The following is a 13,429-nucleotide window of genomic DNA, read 5'->3' on the forward strand; positions in this document are numbered from 1 at the left end:
AAGTAAAACAAATAGCGAAAAACAAATGATTTTATTTTGAATAAACTGTTTTCATGCACATTTATTAGTGCTTTGCTTACAGTGCGCTGAGGTAAACAGGCAGTAACTGTTTGATAAAGGTCTGTGCTATTCTGTCACGTTTAGTCCTGAGTGTACCTGCAGCACGGCTCAGTCGTGAAGCTGTAGGATAGAGGTGTGACGGTGTTTGGATCATTACACGACAGTGCTGACACAGACAACAGGCTGCTCCGCCCATCTCCACCCCCTTTGAGAAAACCTTCTGATTGGCTGCCCCTCACAAACAGCAGGTATGTAGATGTCAGCATGTCTGCTCTCTGGGGCGGTACACTTTTACCAAGTGGATCATCATGGCCTTGCCATATTGGTCCATTTGATTGACCTTTATTATAATTATGAATTTATTTTATTTACAGTTGCTACAAACGGGACAGACATGACTGGGGGATAGGACAGGGAGAAAGAATGAAAGAAAGAGAGGGAGAGAAAGAAAACCAAAGGGGACAAGAGACGGTGAGAAGGGGGGGAAGAAAGAAAAGAACACAAACAAACAAAAAAAAAACAACAACAACAAAAAACAAAAAACAAAAAAACAACAACACCTGGGTCACCTGTATGGAGAAAAAAAACAGAAGAGAAAGCAAACAACAAAGAGCAACATAATAAAAAAAACGGCACCATCACAATAAACTAGCTAGCAGTAGATATCAATATTTACTAAATAATAAACGATATTGTGCAGCACGCAAGATAGACAGCGCACAATGTGCTTTGAGGCAGCAGCCAAGAAAGCTGAAGTCCGCGTCTGTGAATACCCGTGTGTACACCTGTGTGCATACCGGTGTGGATCAGCATGCTTGTATTCCAAAGGTTTCTCCATGTAATGATCTGCTAGGGAGTGTGGGGAGCCACAGCCCCGTCCTCCAGGGTATGAAGCAGGTATGGAGGAGATCAAAACTCCAGACATCCAGAGGCCCCCAGAACACAAGAGACCAAGGAAGACCAACAGAGGGGCAGCCGCGCCACTGTCCCAGAAAGAGCTGAGGAGAGTCCCAGAAAAATGCTTTTCTTACTTTGAATTCAAATTAAATCTCTTCATCGAGTATCAGAGAATAAGAAACATCTCAGCGTCGCTCTGTTTCCAGTTTAGCATGTTAATAACAGCCAGAAAAGACTGACTCAGTGTTTTTAAGGCTGATGGAGCTCCTGCAAGTTTGGACAAACTCCAACCTACGGAGGAAAATCTGCAAATCATCCAAGAAAGAATCAAAAAAGGTAAAAGAAAGCTGTTTAATGCCAGGTTTGAGCAGATTCTTTTATTCATATCTCATTTCTACAAAACATATAAATCCTCTTCAGCTCATTTACTGACAAACAAACACAGAGAGAGGACGATTTTACCCTGCAGTTCCCCCAGCATCCAGCAGAGGCAGCAGTGAGTCGGTCCCATAGACTCCCAGGTAAAATGAAACCTGCTCGCAGCCTGATGCACAAACTGTTTGGTCTCTAGAGACAATTTTCTCCCTCGTAACACCAGGTTAACTTGTATTAACTCATTATTATTATTATCATTATTAAGGTTTAAAGGTTGCATTAATGGGGGCGTGGCCTCTTTGACTGACAGTCGAGACACATTTCAGCTGCTTCCCTCAGCTCTGCACCTCGAGGTGGACGTCCTTCCAGCTGCAGGAGCACAAACGGTTAACGTGGCCTGAGGCGCTTCCAGAACAAACTGATTTGTAGGGCATGGGCGGAGCCTTTCACAGCCTCGACCCAAACATGTTCCCTCATCATCCTCATCAACGATGATGAGTGCTGCAATAAAATCTGTACATCTGCTCACACGGTACAAGCAGCGATGCATCTCGCGGGGGTCACTCTGCTTTGTGAGCATTTAAAGGCAGGCTGAGCGGTTACCAGGCAGCAGCTAAGCACCCTCACACTCCTCTCCTCCTTCCTCTGTGTTTCCCTGCATCAGGATTGGGATCACATCAGGGAATAATAAAGAGTTCTGATTAAAACGTGCCGCGCCCTCCTCGTGTCGCTTCCAGCAGTCTGGTGATCATGTCAGAGTGGGTGGGGTGAAAGGTCAGGCCATCCACCTCCATGGCCAGGTGACCAGTTTTCCCGCTTCGGATCCCAAACCGGACCAGAGTGGAGAGGAAGGACTCCTCCTGGATTTAGGGAGAGAGGGAGATGAGATCGTCCGCCAGCATTAACTACAGTCTATTTAATCAAGTCACGTTAGCTTCACGTTAGCTTCCTGCTGTGAGTATTTACAGGCACAGAGGCTCTAGATCAGGCTGCGGGGGCACATTTGGTGCTTGTTAATGAGTTATTAAGCATTTGTGTGTTACCTTTTCCACAGACGGCAGGTTAGTGGTCCAGTCCTGCAGCTGCTCCGTGGAGGTCACAGGTTCCAGTCCCAGCCCCTTCCTCAGGTAGCGCAGGTGTGCTGGGCAGGTGTGGAGCAGGTAGAGCCCGCAGGCCACAGCGTAGCCTCCCCAGTTAGACACGCCTGCAGGAGCACGGGAGGAGGTCAGAGAAGATGGAGCACAGGGTTAGTTCAAACTGACCTGCAGCTCACACTAGTGAGCAGCATGATGCTGCGACAGCTGCTGTGTTCGCAGAGGCCGTACCTGCGGTGACGGCGTGGTCTGCAGGAACCTCACAGGCGATCAGACCGCCTTTGGGCATCAGGCTCTGCACCTTCTCCTTCACCTTCCCCATCCCCAGCTCGTTCCCACCATCACCGATTCCTGCACACACGCACACACAGACACACAAATCGTTCAGTCTCCTGTAAGGCTGAGTCGTGATTGGCTGCTGGATTTATCACAGAGTGTAATGATCAGATGGTGGGAGGGTTCCCGCCTGTGGTGCCGATTCCAGGTATGTGCTTGGCAGCGATGAACAGGTCGTCCACGGGATCCACCAGATGTTTGATGTTCACTGCTCTCATGTTGTAGTAGTTCCCATCTGCGGCGCGTCCGCTGCGCTCTATCGCCACCAGGTGGTCGAATCTGGTAACGAGCATCAGTGTCACATTAGAACCTGCAGCTGTACCTGTGCAGGTGTGAATAACAGGGGGCTGTATGCATGAGAAAGTTAAAGAACAGTCTGTGCACGTTTCCTGTTGTTTGGGCTCACGTGTGGTCTGATGATTCACAAACCTGCAGATTCTTCTTTCTCTGTTCAGCTGAACACTCAGAGATGCTTTTTATTTGTTTTTGAGGTTTTCTGCATTATGATGACATCATCGTAATGTTACACGTGTCCTTTTGCTTTGGTCACAGCAGCACTCCTGCTGCACACACCGCATGTCGTTATTTTATGGGCTCACGGGGTTTGAAGTCAGGTGACTCGTCACATGACAGTCCTCACGTGTGTTTGGACTCGCTGCAGAGGGTGGAGCAGGTCTGTGATGGAGAGCTGCTGATCTCTGACTGCGACTAGTAAACTGGACTTTTTCCCATCATGCACAGTTCAGCTGGACCAACAAATCCAGCCCATCCATGAAGGTGCCTCACACGCCAGCTCACCTGGGCTTGTTAGGGTCTCCATGGTGACACAGGAAGTGCCGCGCAGCGTCTGGACCACCGTCTTCAAATGTGACCAATGGGATAGCATCCTTCAGGACTCCTGAGGGTGACATCACAGCAGTTTCTTGCACTTTATTTTGAAAGTCACATTTTATTTTCTCATTCTGAACATTTCTAAATTAAATTCATCCCAGAGCAGATTTAAAACTCTCACCCGTCCTCACTGCTTCATCGATGATGGTGCGGTTCATCTCCAGCGCCCGGCGATCCGTCACCATGGTCACCTGTTTCCCCAGAGACAGCAGCATGGTTGCCATGGCAATTGCTCCTGGTGGGCCGTCGGTTTCATCGGGAGGGCTAAAGAGGAGACGCAAACGCTGAGAATCACCTGCGTTACTCGTGACCTCTCCCCCATCACAGACTGCAAACAAATGATGGAGGCAGCTTCTGACGCCACCGCCATCATTTGTTTACAGTCTGATATAATCCGATGTTGAACTTCCTGGTCACACAGAACCAGGAAGCTGTGTGTGTGTGTTTGTACCTGTGCATGTAGTGTGTTGGGAAGCCCGTTGTTATGGCAACAGAGGAGGAATGGGATAGAGCCAGACAGGAGCGCAAGAGTTCATCCTGAACGAATAAAGCTCTGATCCCTCGCTCACCTGCAGACGCACAGACACAAACGTTCAAACAAAGAAGAACAGGAAGTGGCGACCCGACAGGTGCTGCTCAGACGGGCAGGTAGGAGGACGACCACATGAAACTCCTGAGGAGCTCTGGCTGCAGGTGAAAGGACAACTAAAGTTCAGTCTGCAGGTAAACTGGCAGAAAAACCCCAAAAACTGTCCCTTCATTAAACACGCTGCAGGTGTAGTAGCCTCTGTGATGCACAATAATAAAAAGCAGCACCACCCGTATGACAGTAAAGGAGCTTCACGTGTCTGTGCGCGCGGCGTGGACGCCATGCACTGGTGTAACTGGCAGACTGTGAGGACTTTAAAGAATCCACAGCTGGTTTTTTATGGCCTGTTTGTTTTTCTGTAGAATAAACTTTAGTCGTGGACTCGGCTGAAACACCTGAGGAGCTTCATCAGGCTCTACCTGCTCCATCATCAGCTCAGTTATTCGCTCCTAAAAAAAAAGCATCCTGGGCCTTCTACCTGGATCTTCTCCGATCATCACCTCCAGCTGTCTGATCTTCGCCGCCGTCCCCTGAGAGACCAGGCTGTACAGCAAGGGATTCTGGGACACCTGGAAGCACAGGGGGGTCAGCTCAGGATGGGGTTTGGCCTCAGTGGGCGGAGTTATGGTGGAAGTAGGTGAGTCAGGAATGTCGGTGAGGAACATGCAGCCGGGCGAGTGGCTGAAGGCCAACGGAGGCTCTGAAAGAGACAAACTGTTCAGGTCCTCTGCAGGCTGTGATGTAAGCACAGTATCAGCCAATCAGAGTGCTCACTGCTGCTGAGGATCGCCTCAATCGCGGTCACACCACACGCCCAAAAGACTGTGACATCACCAGGCTGCAGCTCCACCGCATCACCATAATCCGGCCTGGACAGGTCCTGGATGCCGAGGAGAGCTACAGACACACACACAGACACACACACAGACACACTGTATATAAAAGATGGCCACAGTCATCTTGACACCACATTTTGAAGCCTCATCATCTGAGTTTTGTTCAGATTAGCTGAGGTGAAGCTAGCAGGCAGCTAGCAGCAACAGCCACCTGTGTCACCATCCACCTGTCAGTCACAGAGGCCATGCCCCTAATAATGCAGCCTAAACTGTTGTTCTGAAGAGACCTCAGAGGCCAAACAGTTTGTGTATCATCCTGTAAACATGTTTTCTCTGCTGTAAGGTTTTAACATGGAGACTGACTCACTGCTGCCTCTGCTGGCTGTTAGAGGAGCTGCAGGTGAGTGTGTGTGTGTGTGTGTGTGTGTACCTGGATCTCCTATGTGTACAGGAGCTCCATGTGCCAGTGGGTTGAGATGAGTGACCTTCACTGCTGCATCCAACAGAGCAGCTGGGACGGGACGCATCGTGACCACCAGAGGGCAGCTGAACGCTCCTGCAGGAACACAGGGAACTGCAGTCTGCGCACACACACACACACACACACACACACACACACACGAGCTGGTGGAGAAGCGTGATCCCAAATGTGCACTGTCACATGACCCCGCTCTACGCTCCTGCAGAGTTTCATCAGAATTCACTGAGAATTTCCGAGCTCGTGTTTAGCGACAGAATGACACAAGCGCTGCTGGTGGGCGTGACTACTCCCACTTCACTTCTACCCCTCGGACACTTCACGAGTGTGTCACAGTGAACGTGAAATAATTCAGGAAGTCGACTGGACCTGAGAGCATAAATGAATACTGAGAAAACACGACTGGTCATAAAATCACTGATGATGATCCAACCAAAACATCTGCTCGACTGACTGATCCTGTCACTGCACCCACAGTGCTTCAGCCGGAGCTGCACAGCACACTGTCAGCGACCCAGCGCGGCCCAGCGTACCCTGTACATGCTGACGTTCCTGCCCTGCTCCACGTTCCTGACGGGGACTCCGGCTTCTTTCAGTCGGCCCTCAAAGCCAAAGCTGCAGCCCAGATAGAAACACACCATGTCCGACCACGACCCGGGACGCTCCGCCTGCTGCCCGGGTGGAGACCTGCGAGGCAGAGGGAGGCTGATCACTGACTGTTATGCTACAGGAAACAACAGGTGAGGCAGGAAGCAGCAGCTTGTGTTTGTGCTTTAATGTCGAGTTTTCAGTGAAAGCAGCACGGAGGAGCTGGTGTAGAGTAATTCCTGGGATACAAGCTGAAAGCACGTTTAGATTTCAGGACAGATCCTGCCGGAGACGTCGCTATGCTTTAACCAGAGCCCATTTCAACAGTAAGTTATTACCAGGACGCAGTCACGGCTGAGGCTCAATGATTACCCCGACTCATGTTCAACATTACCTGTGTGCGTCACTGTACGTCTGCAGGCTGGAGACGGTTTTCACCAGCCGACCATCCTCATACACACAGTACTGCGAGATGTCCGTCCTACAGGAAACACAACCAGGAAACACTCGATCAGGAAAAATAAAACAGACACAGTCGGAAAGCTCCGCCCTTCGTTGGAGTCAGACGGGTATAGGGCAGAAAAATAAGAACTCTGTGAGCCCTCAGGCTTCTGGTCGATGCACCCATGGTGTCACAGCACCTGCCGGCCCGGCCACCGTCCTCTCAGGCTGAGGGGCGTCCGAAACAAACATCCACCAAACCGTCTGTCTGGTCTGGCGTCTGTCTCTTCCTGCTCGCTCCTCTCAGTTTGCAGAAAAGAAGTTCAATCATTTCATCACATCAGGATCAAACACCTTCTTGTTTGTTCCAGCTTTTCTGAATCAAATTCAAAATGAGCAGATTTTATAATGTGATGTGCTTGTTATCTGAGTAAACTCTGCTCTCGCCTCACAGGCGAGCGCTCCAAAGGTTACTGGGAGTCCGCAGGAGCTTTGTGCTGCATGGAGAACGATGTGAATGGACTCAGGAAACGTCTGTGATTTAAAATCATCGGCTCACAGAACCAAACGTAAACCTTCTGCAGCACGTCTGAGAGGACAGGAAGCCCTACCTGATGTCAGCGTGCTGAGCCAGAGGCGGACAGGAAGTCTCTCCCGACTGGCTGCGATAAAGGAGCGGCAGGGGGGCGGGGTTACTGCGACAGAAGGCATGGAAGTCATCGGCGAGCTGGTTTGGCAGGACGACCACATTAGCCTGCTGGTATCCTGAAACACACACACACACGTTACAACAGAGAAAAACCAAGAAGCCCTGACCGTCCGGGCAGCTCTGCGGGATGACATCATCCTTTTCAGGCATTTCCAGAGCTCGTGGTCACCGGTTCCCGCTGAGGGCAGGAACCAATACGTCGACACCTCCACCCTCGCTGCACCGCACCAGCTCCAGCCTCCACACCAACCTGTCAATCAATCTGCTCAAACTCGTCAACATGACGTGTTGGAGGCAGAAAATCCTCGCCAACCCGGAGCAAGCACTCCACCCTTTTTCAGACTCGGAGCAGCTGTTTCTCATTCCTGCTGCTTCACCCTCGGCTGAAAAGCAGCCCAGAGGAAGCTGGAGGCTGCCAGTCAGCGAAGCCAGAAGGACCACATCCCAAGGACCCCAAACCCTCCACCGCCTGGCTGAGTCCAGCATGCACCTGACCTGATACCCCATACACGTCCACAACACTCATGGATACTAGCTGAGGATGACTCGAGAGTATACATGTTTACTATTAGAACAAGCTAACGTTCTTACTGGACGCTAATTCGCTAAAGCAGCTCCTTTACTAAACCAACAAATCAGCAGAAATTTCACCTCTAAGCTGTCCCGAGTCTGTCCTAAGCCTGTCCAGTTCAGATGATCTCTTACCGTTGGCTAATCCTGTTGTGGTCTTTATTCTGGGGTCTTTCTGCCGGATTAACTGCCTCAGATTAGCAGGACTCAGATTATTTAAATGTTCCGACTTCATCATCTCACACACAAGCATGTCAGTGAGCTGCTTCCTGTTTACCTGTCACGGAGCAGGAGGGGAAAGGCCCGAGAGAACAATGAGCTGCTCTTATCTGCTTCACCACAGTTAATGTTTGAGCGAGCAGCAGTCGATGAAGTTAATCTTTGAAACACTCCAGACTTTAAACCCCACTCACTCTTTTTCCTTCCCTCACTTCTCTCCTCCATCAGTGTTTTCTTTTGTGTGTGTGCGTGTATCACCTGTGTCCATGGCAGAGGTACGGATACCCCTGAGGTATCTGACGGCGCACCGAGCAGCTCTCACTGCAGACAGCATGCTTCTTCACCTAAACGTTAAAAAATGTCATGAGTAACCTGAGGAATAGGCGAGCTGTCTGATTGGTTAATTCGCTGGTGAACAGCCAATGAAATATAATCTGTGGTAACACTTTGTGTACTTAGATTCAGACGCTTATTTATGTGAAACTTCCTAAACTGTCAGGACAGCAGAACATTGGTGTAGATGAAGCTGAGAGCAGGGATCGAACACCTGCCAGGTGAGGATTCATCAGGGTAACCCGCTCTGCTCGCTCCCGCTCATCTCCAACCATCACAGCAGGTCTCACTGCCACCTTTAAACCTCCTCCGGCACTCATACTGCTCTCCTTCTCCTCTCCTCCCTGCCTGCACTCACCTCTTTGCAGAGATGACGCCACCCGTCTATCACCACTGCAAACAGGAAGTGGCTCAGAGACCACCTGACAGTAAAGTTCAGGCTACACTGATCCGATACTTTGCACAAAATCAAAACTATTATATATCAAATTATACCTTCATGATGAATACAAGACATCACACTATTATTCCTCTTGTTTAATTATGAAGAATTATCTTACAAGGAAAAACTAAACCTGAAAAGTCAATACCCACATATTAAAATCTTCAATTAAGATTGAAAAAGGGTCAGGGTCCAGGAAGGGGTCAGGGCTAGGGTCAGGGTCCAGGAAGGCTGCACGCTTTCAGTGGGAGAAACATTTCGTCATCATCAGGTTTCGACTTTATAAACAGAACTTGTGCTCAATGGCTGACACTAGCACCCCTGACTCACAACGGGCTGTGAGGTCAGTTTATGATCAATGATATGCAAACTGTGATTGATCATTGATCGGCTATGACAGTGATCTTTGATCTGTCTATATAAGGTTGGAAACCTGCAGTCAGCTGAGACTGAAGAAGTCAGCTGGACGAGTTTCTCCCACTGTACACTACATTAAACATAGAAACTTCTATTTTAATATGAAAATCTCCGCTCGGAGGGAGCAAAGCTGACCGTTAAGCTAACGGTCCTAAAGTCCCTCCGACAGTGTGATTAAACTCACGGTGTGACGGTTTATCCGCGGAGTGTCGGGGTCGGTGATGACAGCTCCACAGGCTAACAGCTGCTAATAGCTAAGTCCGGGGCTGCAGCCTTCGAGGGCCCATTACGTCACAGCGAGGCGACGAAGGTTACTCCAGTGCCTCTGCGTCCTCAGTTTCCCGGATTTCAAGGACGTTGGCTGTGTCCCTGTTGTCCCAATTCAGGGTCTGCACGCTTGAAGTACGCATTTTAAGTGCGATTACGTCACCGCCACGCGACGGCTGTCCCAATTCGAAGTGTATTTCAAATGCATTTAAAAAACTGAAGTCAAGCAGATTTGCCACAATCTATGATGACATTTCCCATTTGCTACTATTTTGATCATTACCTCTATTGTGTATCAACCTGTGCTCTTTTTTAATTCTTCCCCGTTAATACTGTGAATTTTTGTCTAGCCCCCTCCCCCCATATCCTTGCTGTTAGTTTTGTTGTATTGACTGTGTTCTTTTTTTATTTATCCTCCACGAGAGTTCATTTGCACTATATTGTGTTATATTGTTTGTGACTGTATTGTTCCAATTGTTAATAAAAAAAAAAATGAAAAATTCAAATGCATACTCCAAATGCGCCGTCGATTTCCCCAAATATCAAGCGTGGTCCGCAGTGTTGCCAACGCCTCAGTAAGGAAAATCGCTATTGGCTGTCCTAAAAGTCGCTAGAAGTCGCTAAATGACGTCATCGCCTAATTTGCACAATTGGTCATGCTAATGTAATTGTAACCTACTCGGTTGGACAGAGAAATATTAAATGCATCTAGAATTTATTTAGAACTACAAATTAAATTTCTTTTAGCAATTATTGTTTTTTTAATGTCATAATTCCAACCCTGCTCCTTTATCCGGGCTTGGACCGGCAAACGTGATCCGAAATAGGCACTCTGGTGGAGTTACTTTGTGTGTGTGTGTGTGTGTTCATAAGTAGTTTTAAACTTTGTGGTCCACAAAACAACATAACAGTAAAAGAAGAACTGACTGCGTTACAGTCAGTGCGGGAGCCCTGCCTGCCCTGATAGCAGCTGGGGGAAGACTATCCTCCGCCTGTGAGCGCTTTGGCACGGGTGAGGTGCCCAAGGCAGCACCCGCTGCTTATTGAGAGTAAGAGCGATACGCGCTTTCACGTCAAAAAGTCGTCATAAATAAGTCTCTAATAACGCCAGAAAAAGTCGCCAGATTTGTCGCTAGTCGCGTTTTAGAAAAAAATGTTGCTAAGGGGTCTGAAAACTCGCTAAATATAGCGACAAAGTCGCTAAGTTGGCAACACTGGTGATCCGGTGCACGCTTCGTGGTCCCATATATCCCACAATTCATAGCGCGGCGGTGGGTGTGGATAATTTTGTCACAAAATACGACAGAAGGGAGCGGCTGAAGAGTGAACTGTCAAAAGTAAGTACTGAATATGATGTCACTAATTTATGTGCGAATGTTTAATAACGAAGAACATTAAAACATTACTGTTGGCCACATGTCGGCAAAGTTATGCAACATTAGCGATGTTTGTACTTTCAGGATTAACTTTGTTTTAAAGCCTTTACTTATATATATAGTCGACCTTAATCTTACAGAGAATGTGATGATTTTGTGGATAATTAAAGTCAGTCATATATCCACAAACACAACAAGCTAAAAGTCAGTGATGCTGCTCGGTTTGCAGTCCTGAATATCACGGCACAAGCAGGATTCACTGCACTGTTAATGTTAGCTATGTTATATTGCTGCCTCTGTTCGGTGGTGTCGAGCCAAACGGACTTTAACGTGTGTTTGAACGAGCTGACGGTTCACTCGTTAAGCTGAAAGAAAGATGCTTTAATCACAGCAGTCACACATGTGTCTACTGTACCATCTGGGAACTCTTCTTGTTTAGCACTCATAATGACACAAACACTAAATCCTCCTTCTCTGGTGCTGTTGTGTAGCAGTGTATACACCTGAGACTGCCACCTGTCTGTCTGTCCTGCACTCTCTCTCTATTTCTTTCTCTCTGATTGTGGAATAAAAGTATGAACATGTGTTTATAAGTCACACTTGTGTTTGAATCCTGCAGCTTATCACACATTTGATTTCCATGTGTGACGACTGCAAGTGTCCAGAGTGAGGACAGACTGAGGGACCCACTGCTGCTCATCAGCTGTGAGGCTTTGCACCCCTGATGATCCACCAGGACAAACTCAGCAGTGTGTGAGGAAGAGGAGGAGGAAGAGCCAGCAGCAGCTGACAGATGGAGAGAATAGACAGACTGTTCCCTGTTTGTGAAGGACTGCTAGGAAAGTTTAGAATAACTAATTGTCTGTCCTGAATCAGTCTTATTAGGTAATGTTCAAATAATTTGATCATTCCAGTGTTTTCAGTGTGGGAGAAAGTACTCAGGGCCTTCAAGTTACACACTATGAAAGGAAGCAACAAGTTTAATGTTCAGAAACCTAAAGTATGTATCAGCAGCAGAATGGAGCTAAAATAAATGTTTGTTCCAGTATTTTGGATTAGTAGCACTGCTGTGTTTGTTGCATCATGTTGCTGTAATTGTTTATATGCTTTATATATTCTGAGTTAAGTTGATCTATAGTGTTACATCATATTCTATAAGGATGTTATGTGTTTGTAGACTTTCTGCCCAGTTTGACCCATTTAGCAGACGTCAGCCTGTTTAAGGCTCTGATATCTATTCTGTGTGACTTAAAGCAGTTATGACATGGTCTGATTTTCTCACCCAATAAAGGAATATTTCATATATCAGTCTATTCTTCATACCAAAACATGAAGTTAATCACAGCTTCAGACAAATTTAGTAATTTTATGAACTGAACATTGAAGACATTGAGATATGAGCTGTTGACAGGTCGGTCTTTATAATGAAGATCCGGTGTTCCCACTCTCCAGCGCTCTGTGTGAAAGCAGCTGCTAAAATGTGAAAATGATTAAAAAATGCTGTTTGGTGACCCGCTGTGGGTCCGCGGACCTGCTGTTAGATGGTGACGAGTCCGTAGGCGGGTGGAGCTGTCTGGGGTTGTTCGTGGCTCTGCAGCCGCTCACACAGAAAAATGGATAAATACTGTATTTGATTTAAATGCAGGTTTACCAACATCATAGTAGCACAAACAGAGCGTGCAGTTTCCTGCTGCTCTGCAGTCGTCGTCTTCTGCTCCCTTTAGAGGTCCTCCATTTCCTCCTATCCCAGCATCCTCCTCTGTCACTCCGGCCCTCTGCACATCCTCCTGTCTATTGTTTAGTTGGCTTAGTTTGTATATCCTTATTATTTCTTTTTGCAAAAACTGGCTTGTATAGTTTATAAGAGCACCTTTTCTCTGTTAATTCTGTCAATATGTATATAGAGCTGCAGAACACACAGGAGGGAGCTGAAATAAATTGATCTTTAACCTGGATTTTGTCAGGTAACTGTGACGGTCAGGCGGGAGCTGTTTGATGAGCTGACATGGTGTGACCAGCTATACTCTGCTGCCCTTTAACGTCTTATCTTTTTAATCCATACGTACTTTAAACTGTCCTCTCATTCACCTCAGATACCCCTTCTGACCTGCCGAGAGTATGAGTGAGTCCAGCATTGTGTAACGTTGAGCTTCCAGAGAGCTCAGCTCACACGCAAAGATCACAGCAGCGTGATGGCACATTAAAGCAGGAGCCCAGCTCAGGTCTGACAATAAATTCAAATAATAATAATAATCGTCCAGTGCTGAAACAGTAAAACCTGCAGTTCCTCTCATGTCCAGCAGAGGCAGCAGTGAGTCAGTCTCGTGTTAAACCTCATGTTTACAGCCAGAAACTCCAGTCATGGCGGCCATGTCCATCTTTTATTTACAGTTAAACAGGGGCAGTCAGTGAGTGTGGTTTTTTAAATGGGACACCTGTGTCTGTCACACCTGGGTTTTATCACCAATGGGGGGCGGGGTCACAGCTTGTACATATATTAGAATTAAGATG

The 13,429-nt window shown here is 47.6% G+C and overlaps 1 protein-coding gene across 2 annotated transcripts; it reads right to left on the minus strand.

Moving 5' to 3' along the window:
* Positions 1–348: 348 nt before the first annotated feature.
* On the minus strand, positions 349–9,682 carry dglucy (D-glutamate cyclase). Of its 2 annotated transcripts, XM_086275376.1 has the most exons (16): positions 9,460–9,682; positions 8,342–8,427; positions 8,000–8,141; positions 7,197–7,350; positions 6,539–6,625; positions 6,090–6,243; positions 5,509–5,659; positions 5,017–5,139; positions 4,721–4,942; positions 4,105–4,222; positions 3,775–3,917; positions 3,561–3,660; positions 2,893–3,041; positions 2,658–2,777; positions 2,376–2,536; positions 349–2,192 (listed from the first exon to the last, which is right to left on the minus strand). In XM_086275376.1, exons 3-16 carry the CDS (start codon positions 8,115–8,117, stop codon positions 2,034–2,036), a joined length of 1,959 nt encoding a protein of 652 aa, XP_086131502.1. In that variant the 5' UTR covers positions 8,118–8,141; positions 8,342–8,427; positions 9,460–9,682; the 3' UTR covers positions 349–2,033. The 2 variants fall into 2 exon arrangements, with proteins under 2 accessions (XP_086131502.1, XP_086131503.1); XM_086275377.1 differs by lacking the exon at positions 8,000–8,141 and having other exon boundaries at positions 9,460–9,681.
* Positions 9,683–13,429: the final 3,747 nt, after the last annotated feature.

The sequence above is a fragment of the Aulonocara sp. 'chitande type north' Nkhata Bay genome, linkage group LG19 (genome assembly GCF_057382095.1).
Source record: "Aulonocara sp. 'chitande type north' Nkhata Bay isolate Kocher_YH1m ecotype deep benthic linkage group LG19, A_spYH_male_GT1.1, whole genome shotgun sequence".
Classification (NCBI taxonomy): Eukaryota; Metazoa; Chordata; class Actinopteri; order Cichliformes; family Cichlidae; genus Aulonocara; species Aulonocara sp. 'chitande type north' Nkhata Bay.